The 26,510-nt window shown below is 37.5% G+C and overlaps 1 protein-coding gene across 1 annotated transcript in view; it reads right to left on the bottom strand.

The window, feature by feature from the left end:
• SYNE1 (spectrin repeat containing nuclear envelope protein 1) overlaps positions 1-26,510 on the bottom strand; it is a 259,224-nt gene that overhangs the window by 58,311 nt on the left and 174,403 nt on the right. The window contains exons 100-117 of the mRNA XM_054162702.1: positions 25,770-25,920; positions 24,832-24,966; positions 24,509-24,664; positions 23,371-23,580; positions 21,795-21,896; positions 20,866-20,985; positions 18,963-19,163; positions 18,128-18,301; positions 17,860-17,991; positions 15,163-15,359; positions 14,050-14,182; positions 13,466-13,648; positions 12,117-12,266; positions 11,431-11,607; positions 7,090-7,245; positions 3,389-3,544; positions 2,491-2,661; positions 778-911 (exon numbers count right to left, since the gene is read on the bottom strand). Of these exons, the coding sequence (XP_054018677.1) occupies positions 778-911; positions 2,491-2,661; positions 3,389-3,544; positions 7,090-7,245; positions 11,431-11,607; positions 12,117-12,266; positions 13,466-13,648; positions 14,050-14,182; positions 15,163-15,359; positions 17,860-17,991; positions 18,128-18,301; positions 18,963-19,163; positions 20,866-20,985; positions 21,795-21,896; positions 23,371-23,580; positions 24,509-24,664; positions 24,832-24,966; positions 25,770-25,920 (2,838 nt within the window). The remainder of the gene's footprint in view (positions 1-777; positions 912-2,490; positions 2,662-3,388; positions 3,545-7,089; positions 7,246-11,430; positions 11,608-12,116; positions 12,267-13,465; positions 13,649-14,049; positions 14,183-15,162; positions 15,360-17,859; positions 17,992-18,127; positions 18,302-18,962; positions 19,164-20,865; positions 20,986-21,794; positions 21,897-23,370; positions 23,581-24,508; positions 24,665-24,831; positions 24,967-25,769; positions 25,921-26,510) is intronic.

The following is a 26,510-nucleotide window of genomic DNA, read 5'->3' as shown; positions in this document are numbered from 1 at the left end:
TGAATTCTTGGCATTGACAGCAGATGGAGACAAGGACTTTCTCAAATGTGCTGCTATTTAGCAAATTACCTCATTGTTTCCTTAGCAAACGAAATAACAGTATTTTTCAATTATTACATGATAAAAATGGTGACATTGCAGCAGCCACTGAAACTGTGAAATCCTACAGTATCTTTTTTGAAATGGGGTGAATAAGCCCTCCCCCCTGCTTTCACATTCCAGGGCATGATGCGCTACAGATTAAAAATTTGGTATGACTGTGTTTTTGAAAAACACCCCTAACTTTCCACCAAACTAGTTTTTGCTTTTGGATCTTGCCTTTCTGTAGCTTCTTTAAGTACACTCTTGCACTGGTTCTGGCCCAAATTCAAAGCCAGGAAAGCTGTTCACTAAGCTGCTGGTGAGGCTTAGCCATTCTTGCCTACCATGTCCTTCCTACAACTAGAAATATCAATGTAAAAACAAAAAAAGTTTTCAGACAGAATTGCATATTCTTTTCCATCATGGTACTTTCCATGGAGCAAAACTACTGACTGACAGTAATGGCCAAATGCTTTGCTGGCAAAAATAACATTTCATTTATTAATAGCAGTAAATGAAACAGTTCTCCTCCAGCTCTTAGTAATAGGGATGACCCCACCTGTTCCCATAAGCCACCCAAGTCTCCAGAACTGTGAAATAATAAAACATAACAGCAATAGAAATGATGTAAACCTGGGTCAACAGAGAAAAGCAAATTTACCACTAAAAGTAAAGTTCAACACAGACATTTTCTACCTCATATTAACATCTTTCAAATTGTTAGTAAGTGTTTCAGTCACTGGCGGGTGACATTCTTTCAACAGCTGATTGGTCACAGACCCAAATTTCTGTAATCTATGCTCCTGCTTTTCCAATTCATCTTGTAGGCTCTAAAACAAATAATTATAATAAAAAGCATAAATATACATGAGGCATCACAAATTGCATTACATAGAAACATTTCAAAAGAATACCATTTACATCATACAGCTTATGAATGCAAAATTTGTTGCATGTGTCTTTCACCTAATAAGACTTTTGAAGACTTTTGTCACCAAAAAGTAGGTTTTAATGTAATATTTTTCACAAAACATAAAAATCTTTTGGAAGCAATTATTCTCTTGCACAGAAGGAGTAGGTGTACAGAACTGCTTTAGAAATATCAAATTAACTGGTGGAAGAAAATAAATACCATTTTCCTGTACAGAATGAGATGAAAAACACAACAGCCTAAAGATGCTTTATTCTGAAAACAAGGTTCTTGCTTTTTTTATTTCTCCATCTAAGTGATGCTGGTAGGGAAAGTGCTCCTATTTATTTTTTTTTTAATGCCCTTAAATATCTGTGTGCATATTATTATAATTTGAACAGCCCAGCAGATAGCAACCTATTAAACAGTACAGTCAAAATCTTAATAAGCAAAAAAAGTCATACAGCTATTGCTTTACTGACTCCTCTTCTTTGACATGTCATAAATTAAAACCTAGAAGAGTGGCTGCAAAAGTGCATTGATGCTATCTGAAAAGTCTTGTTCATTGTTAGGGAATTTTGACTTTATTTGTGTCTGGACTTCAAATTACAAAAAACTATTTAAATGACAACGTAAAGGTAATTTTTCTGACAAATACTAATAGTGCAATTTCTCATAACTGAAAATGTTTGCATAAGTATTTTTAATTCCAAAGACAGTAACTTTCTTTGAAATAGAAGTTTATTCTATGCAATGGAACATTAAACAAAATTTTATTTAAATTAATTTCAAATAATAGTAATTTGTATAACAGGACTGTGACTGTATTTGATGCTTTTCTTGCACTGGAAAAATCTCTTGAACATGTAAATATTTAATCTCTTTTACCATTTTCTTTCATGTTCAGTCTACTGTATACCACAGAGTTGGTATGTGTGTGTTAAAATGTGATCTCAACATGTACCACTACCTCAAAAGCCTGACAGACTGAGAAACTTTAGTTTTAATGGTTAGTAGCATGATTTTAAAGCTTCTAGAAATCTGACAGTAAGGCTTAAAATTTAAAGAAAAAAAAAAATCAACCATCCCCATGTTCCTTTTCTGGAAAATTAAAAATGCAACATCTATTTGGTAATATGTGATTTGTTGATATGTGATTGTAATGGGCCACTATATATGTACTTGGAATCACAGAATGGTAGAGGTTGGATGGAACCTCTGGAGATCATTTAGCCCAACCTCTCTGCTAGTGCAGGTACATCTAGGTCAGGTTGCACAGGAATGCATCCAGGCAGGTTTTGAAAATCTCCAGAGGAGACTTCACATCCAGTCTTGTCAGCCTGCTCCAGTGCTCCATCACCCTCAAAGTAAAGAAGTTTCTCCTTAACTTCAAGTGAATTTACAGCCTAAGATGTATTTATCTGCATCTATGCAATGAGGGACAAAATTAATCCTTGAATCCATCCTTAGTATGTCAGAAGGCATGATATTCTATTTACCTGAAGATTGTCAACTTGGGCTTTCACAGCTTCCAAAGAACCAGTAAGAAGATAAAAACGGGACAAAGAATATCTAGCTTCCGTCAGGTAACTGTTCAGCTCTTCATAAGCCACTTTGTAAATGCCCCACTGATCAAGAACAGATTGTAACAATATCTTCAGTTGGCTAACCTAGGAGGAGGGAGGTGGAAAAAAAAAAAACAGAAAAAAAACCCAAAACAGAAGTAAATGGAAAGCTTTCAAGATACTTTGTTTTTGTTTAAGTTATTTTCCTCCTTTTGAACTCAAAATACTTCTAGTTCAACATACTGAATTTTAAACCTGTTGGGAGAATGAAGATTTTGCAAAACCATCATCTGGGCTTACACTGGGTACAGCAAAAAATTCTGCTTGATTTTCTAGTTAGGATAGCAGGGACTGAGAGGATGGCAAGTCCATTCTACTTTGGTTCAAAGTGCAATCAAGAGAAATTGCTTAAGACTATGAAACCTATATCTCTAAGGCAAGTAAATCAGCCTATGAAAATCAGCAAGCAGGCTAGCACTAACACACTACATTCTTCCTGAGAAGATGGACTAATGTTGATCAAGCTTTGGATGATGACAACTAATACTGATTACTTCCTTATTCTATGAGATCTGTGAGCTTTAAAAGGCAGTTCCTCACAGACAATTTGGGACCTTTCCACTAAATATCAGGAAACATCTACAGAGCTTCAACTACAGGAAATAAAAGTGTCCTTGAAATAGGAAATATTACAACCATTTTATGCAGAGCATACAAACAAACAGGGATGGATGGATGGATGGAAATGGACACAATTCAGAATCTCTTCCCTTACATGCTGCAAATCACTAGCTAAAATTTTCCTTCATGCCCTGTAATTTGCCTCTTTTACCATGTGATCCAAATTTGCCCAGGAACGGTTAATTTCTTGCAGTGTATTCATAACAGCTGAAGAGACTTCCTCCTTCTTGTTCTGTATCAAAGACAGACCACTTTGTTCTACATTTTCTACTTCTTTTTCCTTTGTTCTTATTGATTCTTCCAATTCCTGAAATGAAAGAAAAGATATTTGACTATTTTTGTTTAATTGGTTAAATAACGCCTTGAGATAGGCATTAGAAAATAATGAAAGCCACACTTGCAAGAGTTGATTTTCATTCTCAGGAAACCAGTAACTCATCAGAAATTTTAATTAATATTTTATGTTCCATTTAAAGCACAGTAATTTGTCTTTAATTTAAATAGAAGCATTAAACATTAAACTTCTGTGTAATCTTTTACTCTCATGAAAGAGCCCAAAACTCATTAAAAATAGGGCAGCTGCTTAAATACATGGGAAAATTGTTGTGTGTCTTGGTTTGTCCTAGAACATTGAGAGGGCTTTTTAATTAGCCCAAATCTGGCTCAAACTTCTGGAAAAAAATTAATTTTGCCACCCAAGGAAAAGGACAAAATGACTTCCTAGGGAACAATGTCAATTTGTCATGCCTCCCCACATGAAGTGGAGTCTTTTTTCTTTTGCCAGGTCCTAGCAAAGCCCCTTGCCTGAGGACAGTAAGCCTTCTCCTTTTCTAGATGACAACTTCATTGGAGTCCAGCCAATGACAACAAGCAACAGACTGCAGGAATTTTTCTTATTGCCTCCTCAAAGTTGTCTGCCATTGGGAAGCATTAATGAGCCCGACAGCATTTTGCTCTGCTCAGTGTTCCCACACAGTAATACAAGAAAACGGGAAGAAAATGAACAGTTGGCATGAAAACAAGTGAAGGAAACAGGGCTGAGTGCATAAGCACTGAGGCCATGACAACTTGTTAGTGGCTTGCTTTGTGGCTTTAGGCAAATGCTTACTGCATGACCCTGCATTGGTCACAGAAGTACTGATTCAAAGTTTTCCAGTTTTATCATGGTTTATCAACAAGTGAAGTGCAGAAGCGCCAGTATGTAATATTTGATTGTTGCAACACCTGCGATCTTCCTTATCTCTCAACAGTATGAGAATGAAGTTACAAAATGAAGGAGAGAGGACAAGACACTCTGTGAGCAACTGTGACTCATATAGCATGGCTCCTATAAGGTCATTCTTATCCAGGAAACTACCTGCATAATTTCATGTCACATCGCAGGGAGATTCAAAACAGACCTGCAATGCTCTAATTCATATGGTAGCTGTGCACCTTCAGGTTAGGCAAACACTAGCCTGAGCAGAGTGGAGAAGTATGGCTGCAGGCTTCAGGACACTGGAAATTTCTGTTTACCTGCCTGAAGATTAAGTAATTGATGAGATATGGAAAGTAGACTGCAAAGTGAGAGCAAGCTTGTAATGCCCCTCCACCATTTAGTCCATCTTGTGATTTCAGGTTACAATTTAATTTTCTGCAAGTAATTTCTTTCTGAGAGACATGGTTCACCAGAGGAAGAAAATAACACAACAAAACTCCAGGCAAACTGAAAACCGAGGTCTTTCAGTAAATTGCTTTCTCTATGAATCCAAACAAGTAGACCGCTGCCGTAACAGACTTTCGTTTCAGATAGCAGGGAGAACATTTGGAACAAAATACTGCCAAGTGTTGCATACACTTGCTATTAACAGAATTTATCACTGCACATATACAACAGACTTTTGTCTATAAACATGTGAGAGCATTTTTTCTGCATTTCTTATTCTTAGCCTTTTCTTCTGTATTTTCACATTTCTTCAGACTTCAAGCAATGATCTTGTTTCAGACTACATCCCTGGTGTAATATATGGTGGTTTTTTTACCAACTGACAACAAAGCAAATACTTCTAATTTGTACATAGTAAACCTGACTTTCTAGAAAGTAGGTTTTAACACTGAAAAAAAGGCATTTAAGTTTGTACAAGATCATTTAAAAATTCAGAATATATGAAAGGCAGAAGCTTCAAACAGCAAGATCAGCAAATATTTCTGGTTCTCTGTGAAAAGGGGGTTTCTTACTCATTGTTTTTAACTCATAACTGAATTAAAGACACATTACTGTGTCTGATCTGTGATAGGAAAAGAATAGTTGCCTTCACTTAAGATGATGTTAGGCAGCAGCTAAAGTTGGTTAATAAATTACAGCTTTTGTACTAGTTGAACCGGATACCTGGGAATGCTGCACAGTTATTTCTTAAACAATGTTATGCTGCTGATCAAAGTCTTGCCATTCATAACTGGCTTCCCAAGAGTATTTACTAACTTTTCCCTGACCAAAAGGAGCCACAAAGGTGATAAATCAGATTCAGCTTTGAACCTCAGCCAAAAACAGCCTGCCAATTATCTCAGGCTATGGTAAGTTACCCTTGCTACAGTCATATGGGTTTATTGTGCTGAAATCATAAAGATACCTGAATTGAAACTAAGCACTGTGACTGGTTTGAAAACTCAGGTCACAATTTTTGGATTAAAATTTGACTTTTAATATCTGGTCTAACCAAATATTTCCCTTTACAGAAACAAAGATGGATTTAATACACTGGTGACTACAGATTAAATTCTCTTGCACACTTAATTTGAATAGATTTCCAGCTGTTCTGTGTAGGAAGACTTTAGATATAGATCATATACTTTCCAATCACTAAATGCATGCAGGAAAGATGGTTTTACCAAGAGACAAGGAGGATGAGAACATGAAGAATTTTTGGCATACAGTTGTCCTGACAGAGTTTACTTATAAATCTTATCTGGTGTGACATATATTATTTGCCATCTTCTATAACAAAATATTGATCAGTAAAAATTACCTGATACCAAGTAGAGTCCTTGATTATAAATTCGGAAAAATCTGTTCTGCCTATATACCGATAAGCTTGATCTCTAGCCTGACAGCTCCAGAAGCAAGCTTCTAACTATTTAAACATGTACTACTCTGAGCAAGATGCAGAGAGTCAAATGTGATACTGTATTCACTTCTGTGTAGTCCTTGTACAAATTTTGCATGAAAAACTGAGGTGGGCTCTGAACTTATGTGCATTGTATATATCTGTGCTTTGCCTCACCCAATCGTTGCTCACTGTAATCATGATTCTCCTTCAGCAGAAGAGAATCCAGCACTATTTCCTTGACTGGGTAGTGCAATATTTTGGGGGGGGGGGGGAAGGGGGAATCATTCCTAACACATTTTGAATAAAAGCTTAAAACCACCTTGGATTCTAGCATTTATCAGGTGCAATATATCAACTGGGAAAAAAACAAAGCAAAACAAAAAAGTGGAAAAAAGGGAGGGGTGGACAAAAGGTACTGGTAAGACAGAAACCACAAGTTTTGAATAGTCAAGCATAGTGTTCACAACATCAAGCTCCATGAGACTGGCTAAACAAGAATGGGAACACATTATTTTGATGACCTTCTAAGTCAGTACAACTGGCAGGCTTAGAAATACCCATGCCTAATACACAATGCAAAGAGAATAATGACTTTGGTTGCTTTTAAACATCTTTGGGACATTATTGTTCCTCATTTCTTATTGCTTGCACTCTCCCTTTCTGAAGAGGAGTTCTGTCACTGACTTGACAGATAGGAAGATTTTACAGGGCTTTATCAAGTCTCTCTGTTGGAAAGAAAGTGCTATTATTTACAATGCGCCATTACCTGACAGTCTTTCAAAGCATTCTGTACTGAAGCCTGGTCTCCAATTTTCTGTTGCTCTTTCAGCTTCTTCTCTTGAGCTTCAAACCAAGTTTTTAGGCACTGCACATTGTTTTCATATTCTGTCCAGGATTCCTGCAGACCTTCCAACAGCTGGATCTACAAAAAAAAAAAAAAAAAAGAGCATAGATTTTCTTATTAAATTACTTATTTTGTTGGGTCAGGTAAATTAGAGAGGATCAATGATGACCAGTGCCACCTTGGAATTCGATGATTTAAAAACAGTATATATGTTCAAATGTAAATATATCTGCTAATTGTAAAAGAGCTACTAATAAAAAAAAAAAAAACACCCTGCTTGATCCAGAAATAATTATGTAAAGATAATATATTAAGATATTTTGAAACACTGACAGAAGTTAACACTTTGGCAGGACACTTTTGTGAAGCATGCAAACGTATTTTTCGTATTCCTTGTTTTAACTGTGGCAAAGCAGATGAGATTTATATTACCTGCTTTGTCAACTGACTGCTGTTAATTTACTTAGATGTGTCTGGTGTTACTCAAGGGCAAAAGGCACTTCTATTATAAAAAAATACCCACCCAACCAACCAAAACAAAAAATGAATGACTGAACAAGCAAAACAAACAAACAAAATCCATAAAAACCCAAAGCACAATATGAAACAGCAGTGTTGCCATAAAAAAACATTCACACTCTCCTCTAAGGAATGAGACATCTTAATTAGACCTGGTTAAGGGAGGATGTGGGCTGCGATGGTCAACAGCAACCTTGGACACAGTGATGATGAAACACTTGTGAGTGAAGTAAGGAAAACAAGTAGCAGACTGAAGATCTCCGAATAGCAGACTTTGGTGTGTTCAGGTAAGCATGACCCCCCTGGGAAGCTGTACTGAAGGACAGAAGAATCCAGGAGACTGTTTGATCTTCAAAGACAATTCCTCAAGTCACCAATAAAAAAAGGAAAAAAAAAGACAAATCCACAGAAAGTGGATAGCAAAGAACTGGCCTGGCAACATGGCCTGGCCATGCAGGACTGAAGTTAGAAAAGCAAAATCTTGGCTGGAACTAACTAATGAGGGACCGAAGACCTTCTTACTCTTAAGTACATCAGCAACTAACAGAAAATGACTACATAGTCTGAAGTCAACACTTCCTTTTTATATGTAAATAAGTATCTATAGGGTGGGTGTCAAGATGAAGATGATAGTCTCTTTTTGGTGGTACCCAGTGATAGCTGGAACAAGAAGATTCTGCCTCTACATGGGGAGAAATTCTTTACAGTGAGGGTGACACAGCACCGGAACAGGCTGGCCAGAAGAATTGTAGAGTCTCCTTCTCTGGAGGCTTTCAAAACCTGCCTGGATACATTCTTGTGTGGCTTGCCCTAGGTGATCCTGCTTTGGCAGCAGGGTTGGACTTGATTTCTAGAGGTCCCCTCTAACCCCTACCATTTTAATATTCTGTGAGTCTTTCCTCTGAACTTACTGACAGGATGTCCCCTTGGGCTTTCTTCATGCCAATTTAGTATTTTTGGCATACAAAAGTCCACATAACCAGACTGGATATATTTGAGGTTGTCAATATCATTTCAAGGCTGCTTGTCTGTGACCTTCAAAAAGTCATGAGTTGCTGGTGGTTGGAAAAAGATTATACCAAAAATACTGCCAGAAGACATTTACACATGCACACACAAAAAAGGAGGAAGAATAACCATGGTCTAACCAACCAGGCAAATTGTGCCTGATCTAACTGATTGCTTCTGCAATTATTACATGTCTGACCCTGTGGACAAGTGAAGAGTGGTAAATATTGTTTATCTTGGCTTTTGCAACACTTCTGATTTGGTATCCCATAAAGTAGAAGAATTGAGGAGACATGGGCTGGAAGGGAAGTCTACAAATGAATGAACTGACCAAAATAATCAGGCTTAAAGGTTAGTAGTAAACATTTCAACATCTATCTGGCAGAAATTTACAAGATACATCTTCAGGGTCAGTTCAGGGAGTTCATATTGTTTAATATCTTTATTAATAAACTGAACAACATGACAGACCGCGCTGAAAGCAGAGTCATGGATGACACTAATATGGGAGTAGTAGTTGATACGCTGGAGAGCAGGGTTGCTGTTCTGAGAAACCTCAAGAAGATCAACAAAGAAGCTTAGCAATTCTCATCAAATTCAGCGAAGACAAATGTCAAGTCCTGTACCTAGGACAAGATAACTTCAGGCAGCATTATAGGCTAGATACAAGATGGATAGAAGGACTTAAGGGCTATGGTGGGTAATAACTTAGAATCATAGAATCCTTTCTGTTGGAGATGACCTTTAAGATCATTGAGTCCAACCATTCTCTATCAACTCTGGTGCTAAACCACATTCCTTAGCACTACCTTTATGTGACTTTTAAACACTTTCAGGGATGGCCATTCAACCACCTCCCTGGGGAGCCTATTCCAGGGTTTGATAACCCTTTAAGTGAAGAAGTTTCTTCTAAATTCCAATCTAAACCTCCTCTGGGGCATCTTGAAGCCATTTCCTCTCATCATATCACTTGTTATTAGGGAGAAGAGACTGATATACACTTTGCTACAACCTCCTTTCAGGTAGCTGTAGAAATCAATAAGGTCTCCCTTCAACCTCCTTTTCCCAGTTTCCAAAGCCACAATTCATAAGAACCTTCACCGGAGTTACTGTGGCGACACACTTGCTGTGCCTGCTGTGCCAGCCAGGAACTTGTTGCCACTGCCTGCTGTCCTCTAAGTCACCACATACAATCAAGCAGAGAGGGGACATGGAGTTCACTCTATCATAAGCTCCTTCTGCCTGTTGCATTTGTTTCAGGGAGGACAGGGTCTCTCTCTCTCTCTCACATTGCCGGATGGCTCTTGGCCTACTTACCTCCTCTTGAAGCTCCATCACTAAGTGAAGGAGCTCCTCTAATTGGGCTGTGGTGGTTTTAGGCTATGCCTTTAAAATTTAGTTACAGCTTTTGAGCAGAGAAGTAGAAAAATATAAATAAATCACTACTGGGTGTAAAAAGGAAAACAAGATTATTCTAAACAAATTCATTGGGTACATATCTAGAATAAGAGTAGCTGTACCATAACCATTTTTCCCTTTTCTCTTCTCTTCTGATCTCAGCTGGTTTTGCTTCGCTCACGAGAGATAATCTGTGTGCTTTGGCTGGTCTTGGCTAAGTTTAACTCCTTTGCTCTTTTCTCTTGTCCCTTTCATACAGGGAGGCAAGGGGAAGGCAGGGGCAGAGAAGCTAGTAGCTTCCCGTGGTCTCTTGGTCAGGGGTGTCCTTGTGCTGTTTATTAATTGTGAATATCTGTATAATATTGTAAATACTGTATATCTTGTACATATTTATTGCATTCCATTGTAGAGTGTAGCTTTTGCTTGTAAATATAGCTTCATTTGCTTCTAACTGAGTTGGTCTGGTGAAAGTTAATGCTGGGGGGAAACTTCAACACACTACACTGGGCACACCTTCCATAGGCACACTCACTGCTGCCATCTTACACTGGCAGAAGTGGTGCAAAAGCTCCCAATTCCTGGTGGGTCCCCCTGCTCCCTGGCATTTCCCTACCAAGGGAAAATAGTGGGAACCCCCCTGTACACTGAGATCTCTCTTTGTTGCTGGGCGGGCCAGTTCTGAAGCAGCTGCTCTTGGTGACTTGCACTTAACAAATCAGCAGTGTGCAGCTGCGCTGATGAAGGCCAACAGTGTCCTAGATTAGATTGAGAGTGCATGCAGCACATCAAAGGAAGTGGTTCCTTTCTTCTCCTTGACAGTTGTGACCCATTTTGGGCCAACCAGTGCAAGGGAGAGATTGGCAAACTTGTAAATTATTACTAAGGTTGTTAGGAGGCTAGGGGACATGATATACAAGAAGCTGGCATCATTCAGTCTGTGGAAAAGAGGGCAACGAAAGCATCTCATTGTGCTGTCCACTCTTTATAAAGAGGTATGAGGAAGGTGGAGGCAGACTATTCTCAGATACATACAGTAAAAAGAGAAGAATTAATAGTCACAAGTTGCAGCTAGAGAAATTGAGAGCAAGGCAAAAAACTTGTCCCTCAGAAGAGTGGATAAACACAGGAATGAGCTTCCCAGAAAGGTTGTGGAATCTGTCCTTGGAGATTTTTTCAAAATTCAGCTAAGCAAGTCCCTGTGCCATCTGATCTAACAGTAAAGTTAGCTCTTGATGAGCATGAGGTTGAACCAGAGGACCTGTGGAATCCTCCAACCATTATGATCTTACAGTTCTATGTATTTTGAACGCACCATAGAGCAGCCAGATATTTCTTTACCTTTTCTGTTACCAGGCCTTGCAGGATCTGCCAACGTCTGTTCATTGCTCCAAGCTGTTCTGCAAAATCAGTCTTGTCGCTGCGTTTACTTTCAACATCCTGGTTGCTAATCTGCAGCACTGATTGGTTCACAAAGTCTACTGTCAATTGTTTGCAATTTAAATCTATCTTGAAACCCTAGTAGGAAAGAAGGGAATGAAAAACTCAAAATCTAAGCACCACAATTTCTCACCTTCCTGCAAAACAGAGGAAAAATGCTTACAAATTACATCAACACAAGCTAGCGAAAAGGATTTTTACTAACAGATGAGCAATTAAAGATATTGTTAACTTTTCCTAAATATTGAGAAATAAAGCAGTAATACATTGTCTTTGGAATAAGGAATCTGCCTTTTCTCCTCCCACCTTCCCAAAAAATAAGAAAAGATCCTCTGTGAAGGTATTGATATTGATGTCAAGTAGCAGACTGGTGAAATCTGGGTATGTATTTTTTGCCTTTTCACTTTAGTTTCAAAATTTTTAATACAAAACCTGGTAAGATGGAAATTCTTATATACAACTAGGAATAATAGCCAAGAAGGTCTGGTTTGGTTTCACCCCCAGCTTCCCTTAAATCTCTTTATGTATGTATATATGTTTAATGGGGATCATTCAAAAGGAAATGTAACAACATTTCTACTCAGTACCTTGTACTTCTGGACATAATCCTGAATTACTTTCTGCCCAACTACATTTTTTATATTCTCTTCATCTTGCTGAATGACATTTTCCATCAGGGAAATCCAGCTCATAACCTCAGTGATAGCATGGCGTGAAGGAATTTTGTCCATCTGGAGCTGTAGAGATAACAGTTCATTGCTTTCACCTGCTTTTATTACCATGATATTCTACAAACCTAACATATCATTGACATTTATTTTTAAAAAAAAAGAACAAGTTTTTAATAGGAGATATACTGCCTAACTACAAGCATGTGAATAAGAAAGTATTACATTAAAGCTTTCTTATGTCGATTGTACAAAGAAACTGAACAAACTCAAAGATTCAATTTCTGGCTTCCTAAATGTTCTTCATTCTCATTCCATAATTCTGTATTTGGCTTATGCAGAAGATCAACTTTAAACTGTTCTTCCCATCCTTGCAAGTAACTATTGAACAGATTCATGGAAAGTAACTTTTTGCTGCTCTTGTGTGGTGATTTCTAAATAAGCTGATCTTGACTAGTACCTGCTTTTCTTTTCCTTAAAAGCAGACACTTTCAACATTTGGTACAGTTGTGCTTGCTTCCATTTAGTTACTTGGATATATTCTGTGTTCCATGAATATGAAGTTCTAAGTTCATATTGTATGATATTTTTAGGTAGATATTATATTTTACATTACAAGACTGTTTAGAGAACTGCCGAATGACATTACTTTGTTTAAAGTAATAGACTAAGTCAACATTTCTTACCCTTACTCTCTCCCTCATAGTGATATTACCATGTCTAAGAGCATTCTGCATTATAAACTGACACAAACAAGTTATACTGATAACCTCTTAACAACTTTACACTAATCTGACTTTTAAATCAGTATAATTCTTTACCTTCAGTACTATAGCATTAAAAAACCAACCAAAACCCTCTTCCTCCTACATACACTAGCAGGAACCTTGCACAATGGTTTTAGATTTATCTTGCACAGACTCAAACCCCGTCTATTCAATTTGAACAGAACTACCATCCATATCTGACAAGGTACTGGGTTGTGAACTTCTTTTTCCAAAAGTCTTGTCAACATGTTGGAAAAAAAACTGGTCTGTTCTTCTTCACGTAGCTGTGAAAGTCTGCCATAAACACCAATTGGTGTTAGACAGCATGGATAGACAAGATTTGGACCCAAGTGTAAGCTTTCCCACTTTCAACACAAGTAACATTCCTATCTTGCCTCACATGGCTATACTGAATATGGGAGCAACTACCTCTCAAAGGCTGTGCCAACCATATGGTCTGAATTTTATGGAATACTGAAGGCCATTACTGCCCTTCCTTACCTGGTGCAATTTCTCTTGTACTGCTGGTATTTGTGTGAGCAGCTCTGTCCACTGATTGTCAATGTGGGACAATCCGGCACGCAATGCTGCTGTATCCACCTTCTTCAGCCTGAGGAGCTGGTTCCCAGTACTCAGGACAGAAGATTTCTGTAATGATTTAGCATCCACTTCTTTTGAAAACTCCTGCAAACAGAAATTTTTTTGTGGAAACAATCAACTACTTGTTTACTGTGCTTAAATAATAGGAAATCTAAGAATATCCTCTTTTTCCTTTAGAAACTTGAACTTTATTAGCATTTAACAGCGATCCCTCATACCAAGTGAAAACAAAAGTTGCTTTAAGTCCTAAAACCACTTTTATTTTTAGAATCATCAGGCTTTACAATCACTGCATACAGCAAAGGACTGCTTCATTTGCCTATACACCATTTTTCTGATGACAGCCCACATACAGAAGCAGATGTTTTTTAAAATTATTTTTCCACAGTATTTTAACACTGATAAAAAGTAGAACCATATGATTGCTCAACTGTTTATTTGCAATTGGAAAGAAAAAAGTTGTCCTAGGTAGATGAATGACTTACCAAAAAGGAGTTTAGGCGGTCTCGGACTGTTTCCAGCTCTTGAGGAACTGTCAAAGACTGCTGGCTCCAGAACTCAAGCCGCTCCTTTGCAGACTGTAACCAACGTGTCAGTTCATCTGATTCACTCTGATACCTGTAAAGATGTTTGAAGGATACTAAAACAGTCATCAGCACTTCTTGCTTCCAACTGAGCAGCCTCTCCTCCATGTGTTAGAGGAAAATATTGTATGCCACATCAAATTTCAGAACTACATGATTTCAAAGACAGGCATGGCATCAGGAACCTCTCATTGTAGCCACTACACCTACAGTTCCTAACAGTGCCTTCATTTTGCCTCTTGGGAAAAACTACATTTAATGAAGGGCTCGTATCTAGGTTACCAATCAGCTTGGGTAAACTGTAACAGCACCTCATCCTGCACACATTGGAAGGCTCAGTCTTCCAAAATCTTTACCACAGGGCATCTCAGAGCAGAGTTGGGGTTTGGTTTATTTTTTTTTTTCCTTTTAGAAACCATCTCCATATGGTTTCATATGCCAAGCAACTAGTGAGGTGTCAGATTGAGTGTCTCCACATAGCCTTTATTAATAAAAGCCCTTTATCTCTCACAAAAGGCTTCTGAGCCAAGAAGACAGGAGTATTATGAATAACAGATGAAGTTTACAGATGACTTTGAGAATCAATTTCAAAAGTAGCAGTAGCAAAGGCAGATAATAGCTCCCTTACATATGCAATGGCACAGAGCAACAAGAATCCAGTAGTGGAAATGCTCCAGCCAGATATTGAGGCTACTTACTCTACCTAGCAAAGGACACATCCTTTCTCATCAACCTGTGTGCACATGGGGGTTTCTAAATAAGTAATCTAAGTAAGTTATCTTCTGAATTCCTCCCACCAGGTAACCAGCTGTTACCTGGCACATGTTCTATCACATAGAGAGAGGATGAAAGCGCTTCCATGGGAACACAGGTAGGTTAGTTTGACTACTCTGCAATATCACACAAATCTCAAAGTGCTTTTAAATGTCAAATACAGTAGTTCTGGGTTCAGAATGACTTTGATCTGAAAAGTGCAGGTAAGAAGTTTAGTACTGTTCACTGCATGAGCATTACCTTGTCCAGTGCTTCAATATTGTCTCCAGCCTGTGAAGCTCCTTCGTAACCTTGCTGGTGTTATTTAACCAGCGTTCTCCTAGTTGATTCAGTTGACTTTCAAGATCTGAGCAGCTAACAGAATAAAGGAGCCTTTTCCCATCATCTAGTACTTGATATAATTTAGGCTGGTATTCAGTGAGGTTAGATCTCAGATGCTGTAATGCAAGAGGAGATTAAGTTAGGGAGCTCTGCAGGACTCTGCTACCACACTTTCTCAAAATGTAGTTTCTTTTATTGCATTTTGTAGCATATCTAATTTCACCATGGCATGTCATATTTTTTCCTCTGCTCCAGGTCTAGAACTCCCTGAGAACTATCATGCAAGCAGCCTGATGAAAAAGCTGAACATGCAGTCATAAAACACCTTACTGCAGTGTGTCTATTGATACCCCCTTATGATGAACTCCTCAGTATAACATAAACCACAAACTTTCAGTATATATTGAAAAAAACCCCTCAAACAATTTCAAAAGAATCTTCATGGAACAGCAATATCTCTTAGAGCAATTGATCAAAACATCTGAACTTGGTCTACCATCTGATGAAAACTACTGCAATAGAACTTACATGTGTCCAATACTGAGTTATTAACAGTGGTGGGGCTGGCCCCTTCACTATCTTCAGCTTTCTGGTCATCAAACTCTTTATTTACTGTTCTACCCTCCAGTAACCCATGATTAAAAAAGAGAAGATCACTCCACTGATCGAAATCCCTGAATGCACAGCTGTGGCACAGTAAAACAAAAGCGGTACTAAAAACTAAAGACTGTTGTTAACAATCTTACTCTGAATCCAGCATGGAGAAGAAACCGATTTAATTTAAATGGTAAGTTGTGGACAGGGAAAAATTTTGTATATATGGGCAAATATACCTGCCAAATTCCATTCTCATTACATAAATAGCACTGATTTTTAAAATGCCTGTAGACTTGACTAAGCTGAACCACAAAACATACACGCATTCCCATTTTTCAGTTCTGCTGAAACAAATCTGAACATAGAAGTTTACAAAACTAGCAGTCTCATGCTGCTCCTCTCATTTTCTCTTTCACATAGAGCTCTAATAACAGAATTTATGTATGGGCACGTGTAATTACACCTAACATGCAAATGCGTAACTCCTAGATAGTAGCACAAAAAATTCTAAGATAGCCATAAATTAACTACAATAAATTTTCAACCTAAATATGGCAACTGGAAGAGAAAAAATAAAATGTAAAAGTAGTGCCTCAGCACAGTTCGTAAATCTGGATTTGAATAACCTAATTTATGTAACTAACAAGAGAAACAAAGAGGAAAATTGATTTAGGATCAGGACCAACAAAAAACCTCCAACCCTAGTGTCTGGTGTATAATGAGACACTGACAAAACACTAGACCAGAATTCTCATTTTTAAGAACAGAGTGAAAAAACAGGATGTGGTAGAAAACCCTCTATTTAAACCACTAGCTCTTGCTGCATTTAAGGAGGAAGTCAGATTGGGGAACTGCAGGTTGTTTAGCCTCACCTTACTCTCTGGAAATATTGTGCAGTTCATCCTCTTAGAGTCCATTATCAGGGACAAACAGGACCAAATGATAATTAGGAATACTCAGCTTGGATTCACTAACTTGACAGACTTCTGTGACGAAATTACCATCTCTGTAGATGAGACTGACCTAAGTCTGACTTTTGACACTGTCTCCCACAGGACCCTCCTCAGAAGATAAGAGAATGTGGGCTGAATAAATGGACTGTTAAACGGGAAGAAAACTATCTGCATTACCAGTCTCAAACACTAGTGATCAAAGGATTGATATCTGGTTGGCAGACTGTAATGGGCAGAATACTCCAGAGACTGTTGACATTTGAGCCCAAACACACTCATTAATAGCATGGATGATGACAGTCACCAGTTCCTCAGTAAATTTGTGGATGACACTAACATAAACAGAATGGTTGAGACAAAAGAATGGCAGATTTAGTCCAAAGATATTTTGATAAACTTGAGGTTGGAGGCAGCAGAAACTTCAGGAGGATCAGTAAGAAGTGAAAATGCTGCATCTTGGGCAAACTAATTCTGTTTCTCAGCACAGGTTAGGAAGTAAATGGCCAGTATTTTAAGCTGGCATGATCCATAACCAAGACATCATGAATTAGGAAAGTCACAGCACTGACCTACATTAGGACTGCAAACAACTGGTTCTGCCCCAACCTCTCACTGAATTCAAGGAAAAAGACATAGTCAGGGCCTGCTGTAGAGCTATTATGACGTTCAGGGACCTAGAGTAAGAAGGCTGAGGAAGGGGGTGCTTTTTTCAGACAGATAAACAGGAGGGTAATAGCCAGTCCAACAAAGCCCTACAACTATTTGGAGTAGAATTAAAAAAGATGATAAAGTGCTCCCCAGTAGTGCCACATAATATAAAAAGGACAATGGTGACAAGTTGAAAGTTTATATTGGGCTTTATAGAGGCATTATAGGAGGTGGCACAGCACTTGAAATCAGTCCCCAGCTTGGCTGTGGGATCCCCCTCTTTTGATGTTTCCAAAGCCTTTGTTGATCCAGCCCATGGCAACGGTCCTGATTCAAGTGGGAATTTGGACTAGATGACCTTTACAGGTCTTTTTCATCCAACTTTTCCTTAAAGAATGGCTGTCAAAAAAGCACCTACCTGAAAAAGTGTAATTCGGTCTGTAAGCCTGTCCTCTGTCTCTTCCACCAAGCCAACAGTGGGAATATTACCTTCAACAGACTCAAGCTGTCTGATGAGTTCCTGGTAATCTTCATCCAGATGCGTCCAAGTCTGCAAATTATCCACGAATATGGTGAATATTGAATCTGGGTATCTAGAATTTTTATTATTTGCTTTCTCAAACTGAAATCCTATAACTGTATGTTTTACCACAGTAGCAGTACTGAAAAGATCACAGAATTCTCACCTCTAGAACATATTCCAGCTGTACACCTCGTTTATGAGCCAGCTTTAATACAGCTGATACTTGTGACATTAGCTCTGAATGGGACCCAGTTTCCTTCAAGAGGGTGAAGCTACCCATCTTTCTAAAGAGTGTTTCTGTTAGGACCATGTGAGACTCCAACCCCTGAAAATATTCCTGAGAAATTTGATGTGAGGAAGTGAATAAAGAAAGAACAGAAAAGAGAAAATGCAGTTGTTACTCAAATCATTACCACTAGCTTAACATTTTAAGACAACAGCAATACAATTGAATATGTGTAGACATAGGACTAGGTAAACTTTTCACTCCACTGTTTCACAAAACAAAACATACAATTTGAAATGTATAAAGGCCTTTTTAAAGAAAGAAAGTGGTCATCCTTTTCACACAAATTCTGTCCCAACTCTCATTCTGTGAACAAAAATAGCATAGCTCAGATATACACCATCATAAAATTCTACTTAATAAAAAAAATGTGGAAAAGTCTTGTTATGATTTGTGGGTGCTATTAGCAGAAGTAAAGTTCTGTTAGAAAAGAAATGGAGTGGTAGACAAAACTGCCATGTAGCACAATGACAAGAATAGGAGCTTGTTATTAGAGTAAGGAAAAAAAATGCAATCTACCTGGGTTAAATTTCAACAGAGCATTTGAAGGTCTGTAAGTCAAATTTAAATACAGTATGTTTTAATACATACTGATTTAACATTGGCCCATCATCCTGAAAAGCTCCTAAATCTTTAGGAATAGAAGGATAGCAATTTGCTGTGAACAAGCTTACAGTCAAGATTACTCCTGAAATACATCACAGTTTCTTACCTTATGTTTGTCAAGTAGCAATCGAACCTCTTCCTTCGAAGCAACAATCATTTTTTGGTCACCAGCCATCTTTTCTTGGCCCGTTTCCACCAGGTCAGCCAGGTCTTGCAAAGCCTGTTCGTACTGCCTCTTAAGAGCCAGATTCTGATTCAGGTCACTCCTTCTGGATGCAATGATCATCATCAGCTCATCATACTTATCCTTGGAGGTAAAGAGCAGAAATGGTGATTCTAATTTACACTTTATACATCTTTCTAAAAGCAACCTTACTGTCTGTATTTCTCTGTGAATATTAGCAGAATAACATCTATTTCTAGCTCAAAGGGACTGTGCAGATATGCAAATTTAATTGATAAATCATCAATTCACTTTTAAAGAGAGAAAAAATAAGCCAAGACTTGCAACTCTTTCAAGTGCATGCATTCAGGAACAAAACAGAAACCCAAAGGTTTGAAAGGAGTAGTACGACTGGGCCTAAGTTATCAAAAAACAGTCTACTGTGTGGCTTCTGCACACTGCAGATGCTGTTTATATTTTGTTTCTTATACTGCAGAGGGTTGCATGGACTCCATAATGGCTACAGACTATAGGTATCTCAAAGCCAGATTTGTTTTTCTCTCCTGCTCCAGTAGTTTACAAGCAGCAAGCAAGGTGCATACAACTACTAGTAAAAACCAAATCAAGTCTAAACTAGCAATTTATTTTATACAGAATAGTTAAATGTAAAGAATTTACAGTGTGTATTTTACAGTGTGCCCATACTGTCAAATTACAAAATGAGCCAAAAGGAAGAATCTCCTCAGTTCCTGTGTGCTATCAGTCATTTTGTATAGCTCAACAAAAACAGTGAGAAAAATTTAAAGATGCTTTTCTTCATCTGAACAGGATTATTTTCTTGTTTTGGTTTTGAGAATTGTATTCACAGAACATATATCTAACTGTGAGGATAAGGCCATACTTTTGATCAAGATAATGCATCCAGACCCATCCTCATGCTACATGTGGCTATCCTAGCTTTAAAAAGAAGATTGTGAGAAGCACAGCTGTCAAAAAAGGAAAATGAAGGCTTGAAGGCTTTTCTAAAAAACTCAAATCAATGGAGGGAAATATCTACACATAATCTGATACCAAAAGGAAGCAGGAGGCTCTAAGACCAAAAGGATAAAGAACTGGACAAGACATGTATGGCATAAACTCTTTGTCATTTATTTTTAAGGGAGATCACTATTTTGTTGGCCTAATAATTTTATGGTTCAGTTTCAGCCGTTTCTTTTTTTTTCCAATTCATTCCAATCATAAACCTCCTTGATCTTTCCATAGGCACTCCCCTTCCAGAGCACCAAACTGCTCACAAAAGAGCTTCAATAGCCTTACGTGTGGATCAATTGCCTACACATGTCTACTCCAGAAAGCCTTAGGATACAGTCCTACTATTTTGGCATGGTTCAAAACCAAGTCTAATGAAAGTAGGCAGGAACGTGTGAGGTGTTCTGGTCAAATCAGAACATTTCAGTTTCAGGTCACACTTATCTATTCCCTTTCATCTCCCCCATTTTTTTATTGACAGAAGTAAGACAGAACTAAACCCCAGATCACTGGACACTGGTGAGAATGGGCAACAAACTTCAACAGGCATTTACATTGAATAAGGAGTCAACAAGAACTGAAATAAAACATGTTTTTGTGTCTCATTATGATTAGTACTGCTAACAACACAGATGGCAGAAAACCTGAAAATGCAAGAGTACAAATAACAGGTGAAATTACAGAAAGAATAGTATTTTACACACACTGAAATGGTTTCAAATACAATCTCCTGAACTGCCTTATGAATGGTAAAAAGGACTATACTAATACCTTTGCTGTAACCAGACAGGTCTAGGATGGAACTTATGCACTCTACCTGGATCTTAGACAGCTCTTGCACAGAAGGTTGGTCAATTTGTAGCTTGTCTCCACGCTTCTTTAATTCACTGATTCCAGCATCTAATTCCTTCAAACCTTCTTCTGCCTGAAGAATAACCTGTATTTGGAAATACCATCATTTAGTTTGAAGGCTTGGTAACACTACTCTATCTTCCAAACAGTAATATTCTTCTCTGTTTTCTGCCAGATATCTATCAGTCCCTTAATCTGCTGTTTCAGTGGAAGCTACAAGCTTTCCTGGGTCATTCAACACAATAGTTTCTGCTGAAGTACTGCATGTAAGCTATAACCAAGATAAAAGTACAATGTAAACTTCTGTAATTAAGTCCTTTGTTAAGCTGAAGGTAACAGTTACAAGATACTGGTAGCTCTTGAATAACAAGAAACATCTGTAGAAAATATCCCTCAGCAAACTTCATTCACTTTTCTTGTTATCAAAGCAGAAACAAGGCAACAGGATACATTTTGTTACATTAATGACTAAGTAGTCATGAGGCAATTGCTGATAAAAACCAATGATTGCCTTAAATTTAAATAAATAGAAGTCAAGACAAAACTGCTATAAATTAGTGCAGAAAAAAGTGGCTTTGGTTTTTAATAAAGTGTTACAGCCAAACAATTTAGCCAACTTTAGACTTTGCTTGGCTCATTGAAGTTTTGTCTCTTTCAAGTACTGCCCAGTGTATGCATAACTAGGTCAGCTGGGGAGATAGGTCAGACACTTGGTGCTGTTTGATCTTTATACATTTATAAACATGTAGCACACTCTTGGAAGTACTCATTTTTGCATACTTTATTTGAATGTATACATTCTCTCATAAAAATACCCTGTTCTCTAGAATCTATTTACACTTTGAATAGAAACTCTCTCTTCTGCCTCTCCAAGAAATTGACATTTAGTAATACCTGCATTTGTTCTGTTTCTGGTCTCTCAACTGCCTCTGCTAATTTCTGTAGAACTAAATACTTGTTATCAGCCACTGATGCAAACAGGAGCTTCAGATCATTCTGCAGGAGACAACAACAAGAACAAATTATAGCCAATCACTATACAAAGCAAAACACTACGTACCAAAAAACGTCTAAAGTAGTACAATGTTACAAAGTCAGCCCTAAGGCAAAAAAATCTATTCAAAATTGGAAGCATCATAATTAGCCAAAGCAAAACATTATAGAAAATCCATAACTGGATATATATGAGATAAAAGCTGACGTATTTCCTGTTCAAAATGTAACTTGTGAATACACTTCTGCTTTTGCCTGCCAATTAGATAATTAGCAAGGTCATTAGCTTCATTTAACAAAAATATGTTACTCTTGTGCAGTCTATTCAACCACATAAGCTTGTGAACAGGTTAGGTTTTACTTTTTAAGGCAAGCTTTTTCCACTACAAACTTGTGCCAATATAACAAAGTAGTAAACAAGGCTTCAACATACTACAGGGCTAACTACACATTACATCTTTTAAGGACCTTATCACACTAGACACATAAATATTAATTAACACTTCTGCCAAGCAACAATCAAAAATTCTTTTTTTCCTGCATTCAGCTCAACAGAAAATTATCAGCAGATTTTTCAGCATTCTATAAGGGGTGCCTTATAATTATTTAATATAGTAATTCTTTAAAATATTAAATATCTCTGTCATGATGATAATGCACAGGATTCTAATCAACTTGTCTGCCTTCTTCAGCAAAAGAAGGCCCTTCACTGAAAAATGCTGACTTTATTTTTTTTCCACTGAAAAATGTTGACATTATTTATTTTCCACTAGAAATTTTAAGGAGTTTTGAAAGAAGTTCTGGAGTCACAACCTATGAAATGAGAATGCTTATCTGCAGACACCAGGGATCTCTAATCTCTTTTTGCAAATTATGATTTTTCATTAAAACTAAATCATACTGGAGGATTTACATGATGATAATAGGAGAGAAGGTATAGACCAAATAAAATCTGGAAGCATTTCTGAATTCTGAAAAGATTTCTAAAAGCACACATTTCTCCACTTACCTTGATTTTTTTCTGCTTTGCTCTATACAGATGGTTTGAGACACAAACTCTTATGGAGTAATGAAATGGCTTAAAAATGGCCAGAAAGGCAGGAATCAGCATTACATTTTCTATCCTACCTCAGTTAACAAAAACAGTGTACTCCATCATTTATCAAGTAAGAAAGTGTATAGTGTAGAACTCTGAAGTTGCTTTTCCTCCTTTGAGAACAGCAGTCAATTTCCTTCTACATATGCCAGTAGCATGAGAAAGCATGGGATGAATGATCACTTTACAATTGCATGAGTTGTGGAAGGTAACTCTCTAGCAGAGAGTTTAAATTCTGGATCATGATTTGGGTACCAAGTTTTGCATAGCCTAAGAAGTAGTCTGATTTTTCAGTACAAGCCTATGACAACCTTGTTCTTTTGATCCAGTACCAAAAATTCTCAATGTACCCTTGTTAATTTCTTCAGATGGGCATCATACCTTGAAAGTCACTATTTGCTGGAGCCGTCCTTTCATCTGATGGCATCTCTGGTTTACTACTGACTCTAGTAAAGCCAGTCTTCTCAGAAGACAGTCCAAAGTGTCCTCGATAATATCCCTATTATCACTATTCTCAGGAAATATTTGAGCAAATAAATTCTTGTTCTTATCCATTTCTTCTGTTATATCTTTGATTTCTTTGGCAAGAGACTGATTTTGTAGAAACAAAACAAACAAACAAAAAAAGAGACAATCAAACATTCTGGAAAGCAGGTAAACACATTGCTATAACCACTGTCAATTTTGCAGTGATTCAGTGACTTTTTTACGTTGTTAATACACACACACTAGACAAAGTTATGCAGCTACAGCACCTCTGATAGTAAAAAAACCCTCGAGTGCTCTGAAGAAAACAAGTGCTGAAATGAAACGATGTAGAATCACAGAATGCTTTGGGTTGGAAGGTTTTTTTCAAGGTCATCTAGTTCAACACCCCCCAACCCCCGCAGTGAGCAGGGACATCTTTAGACTAGATCAGGTTGCTCAGAGCCTTGTCCAATCTGACTTCAACCATTTCCTGGGGATAGAGCATATACAGTGTCTGCAGGCAACCTCTTCCAGTATTTCTGGTCTATATCTGCCCTCTTCAAAACTCTTGTCCCATCACCTCTCTGTCTTTCCCCTCCTACTCTCTCCCTGCCTCCCCCTTTCTTGCCCCCCCCAACTTCATGTTGATAACATTGAACTGTTTCTGTATCCCAGAGCCTTCCTCCCTCTCATTCACTTAATTTTCATTTCAACAATGTGATGTTTGCTAATACTTAGCAAAGAATTAGGCTATATTTAATTTAGTACTGACCAGGCAAAATTTGGTTCAAAATTTGTAACATTTTCTACAGTGTCAGTAAAAAAAATTACCGGTACCAGTAGCCAAATAATGCAATTACAGAGATTCTGACAGCAACATATCACTTACCCAGGATTCTAATGCTTTATTTCTAAAAGACTATGTAAAAATATATCCTTATTGGGAATTTAAAGGAGGTATAACACATGGACTCTTTGCCCTTTTCTCACAGAGGTATGTATAAAATGAACCCTTTTTGGCAATTTAAAGTCCCATTAATGTATTCCTTACCTCCTGCTTGCAGAGGTATGTTTCTGTTTCTTCCTCTGGCAACAGAGCTGTAGCAACAAAGACCTGTTCTTCCACACCATCTAGCCACAAGGAGGTGGCTGTGACACCATCATACAGTTTCTGTTCAAGATGCAGGCTCTCCTCCAACCGTCCAGCCTGAGGAAAAGGAACCAGAAAACTCAGAGCAGAAGTACAAGGTACTCTTTCTAACATCTACTATTTGGGAAAGGGTTCAACTTCTAGGTGGAAGTAAGAGGAGTTAGAAGAGTTTTCATTGTAAGTATGGCTCAATAAGAGCCAATATAAGACAATCAAAATGTTACCTCAGATGACACATCTTCAAAGGCCTGATTCAACTCAACCAGTACTGGTGACACTGAGGATTTATCTTCATCCTGTCCTTCTTCTTTATACAACGGCATTCCAGATAGCAGTCTGTTTGGTCTGCTATAAAGCTGCTGAGAGAGAAGTACAAATTAGACGATCTCTACTATAGGCACAAAATTCAGTTCTGCAGGTTCAACTGCTAACTGAGAATATCAGCAAATAATGCTCATGGTTCTCTCACAAGTGTTCTGTGTCATATATATCTTGAATAGAAGAAGCTTTACAAGAAGTGAAGGATATATACTTATAGCGTGAATTTTCAGTGATTTTTATTTTTACCGTGAAAAATAATTACTGTTGAATGAATACAAGATATTTAGGATTCTGGCAGCTGTTTTTAATATAGTATTATATAAAGAAAAGTGGATCTGTGTCTACTACCAATAAAATAGAGGATGTATGTTAATATAGTTTAGTTGACTAATCACTGTTTCCTTCAGTAAAAATTCTGTAGCTGAAATCACTTGCTTCTTTGTCACATACCTGCTAAGATCAATAATTGAATGTAACCAATAAATTTCAACTGAAAATATTGGTTTTTACTCTAAGTTGTCGCTAGAGTACCGGACAGTTACAGAGGGATGATTTGTTACAGAATTATTCTGGGTTAGACAAGAAGATATTCCTCTGAGTCCTTTATTTATCGTTTCAGCTGAATGGTAATACAATTCAATTCCCTTTGCACAAGAGTAGTGCTAGTGCCAATATTTAATATTTTAAATATTTTAAAGTTGTCATAAAAAGAAATTGTCCTATATTCTTTGCATTAACTACACTAATGCATCTGCTATGCACATACTGTACCTCATGTTGTGACAACTGCTTTCATTAAGAAAATACAAAGAAAATACAAAGACAAATAAGAAATAGTTACCAACTGTTCTTGGTCCAAAGCTTTCTGGAGCAGTCTCTGTTTGGTATTGAATTCCTGGTTCAAGCTCTCCCATTTCATCTTCATCTCTTCTTCTGATAGTGGTTTCTCACCTTCTAAGACTAATTCCTTTGAGAGTGAATCAGGCTTCTCACTGAGTGGGAAGATGCATAAAGGTCTCAAAAAAACAAAACTTACAACTGTGAATGATGTAATTCTGCACTGAAATTAAGTACTATTTTCAAAAGCTTTAACTTCCCCCACCCCGTGATATTAAGACAAAGGTTGCTTTGTAACAGCAAGAGTTCTTGCGTGGTGAGAGAAAACATATTTTCTAAGAAACTGTTTAAGAGTTGCAAGTATCCAGTGAAAAAAAAACAACAACAAAACAAAACAAAAAGAAAACAAGAAGTGGACTGAATATATACTACACTGAAATATAACCTTTAAACAAACTTTACTTCAAAGCATAAAATAAATAAAACACTAATATTTTCTCTGACTTCTTCCTCACCTCCTCTAAAAATGCCAGACATACCTGTGTATTTTCATGTGAAGCAAGCATATGAGCTTAGCTTTAACTAAACAATGAACAAAATGTAGTGGGTTTGGCTTGATTTTTTTTGTTTGTTTTGTTTCTATAGTATATTATGCCACAGAAGGAAGCCTCAAACACAGCATACATCCAGTACTTTCTGGCATTATAATAAAAAACCTCAGAATTTATATTAATTCAATGTGGTG

This window comes from Dryobates pubescens, chromosome 6 (assembly GCF_014839835.1).
Source record: "Dryobates pubescens isolate bDryPub1 chromosome 6, bDryPub1.pri, whole genome shotgun sequence".
In the NCBI taxonomy this organism is placed as follows: Eukaryota; Metazoa; Chordata; class Aves; order Piciformes; family Picidae; genus Dryobates; species Dryobates pubescens.
Note: the sequence above shows the minus strand (reverse complement) of the source record. Positions and strands in the feature narration are given on the sequence as shown.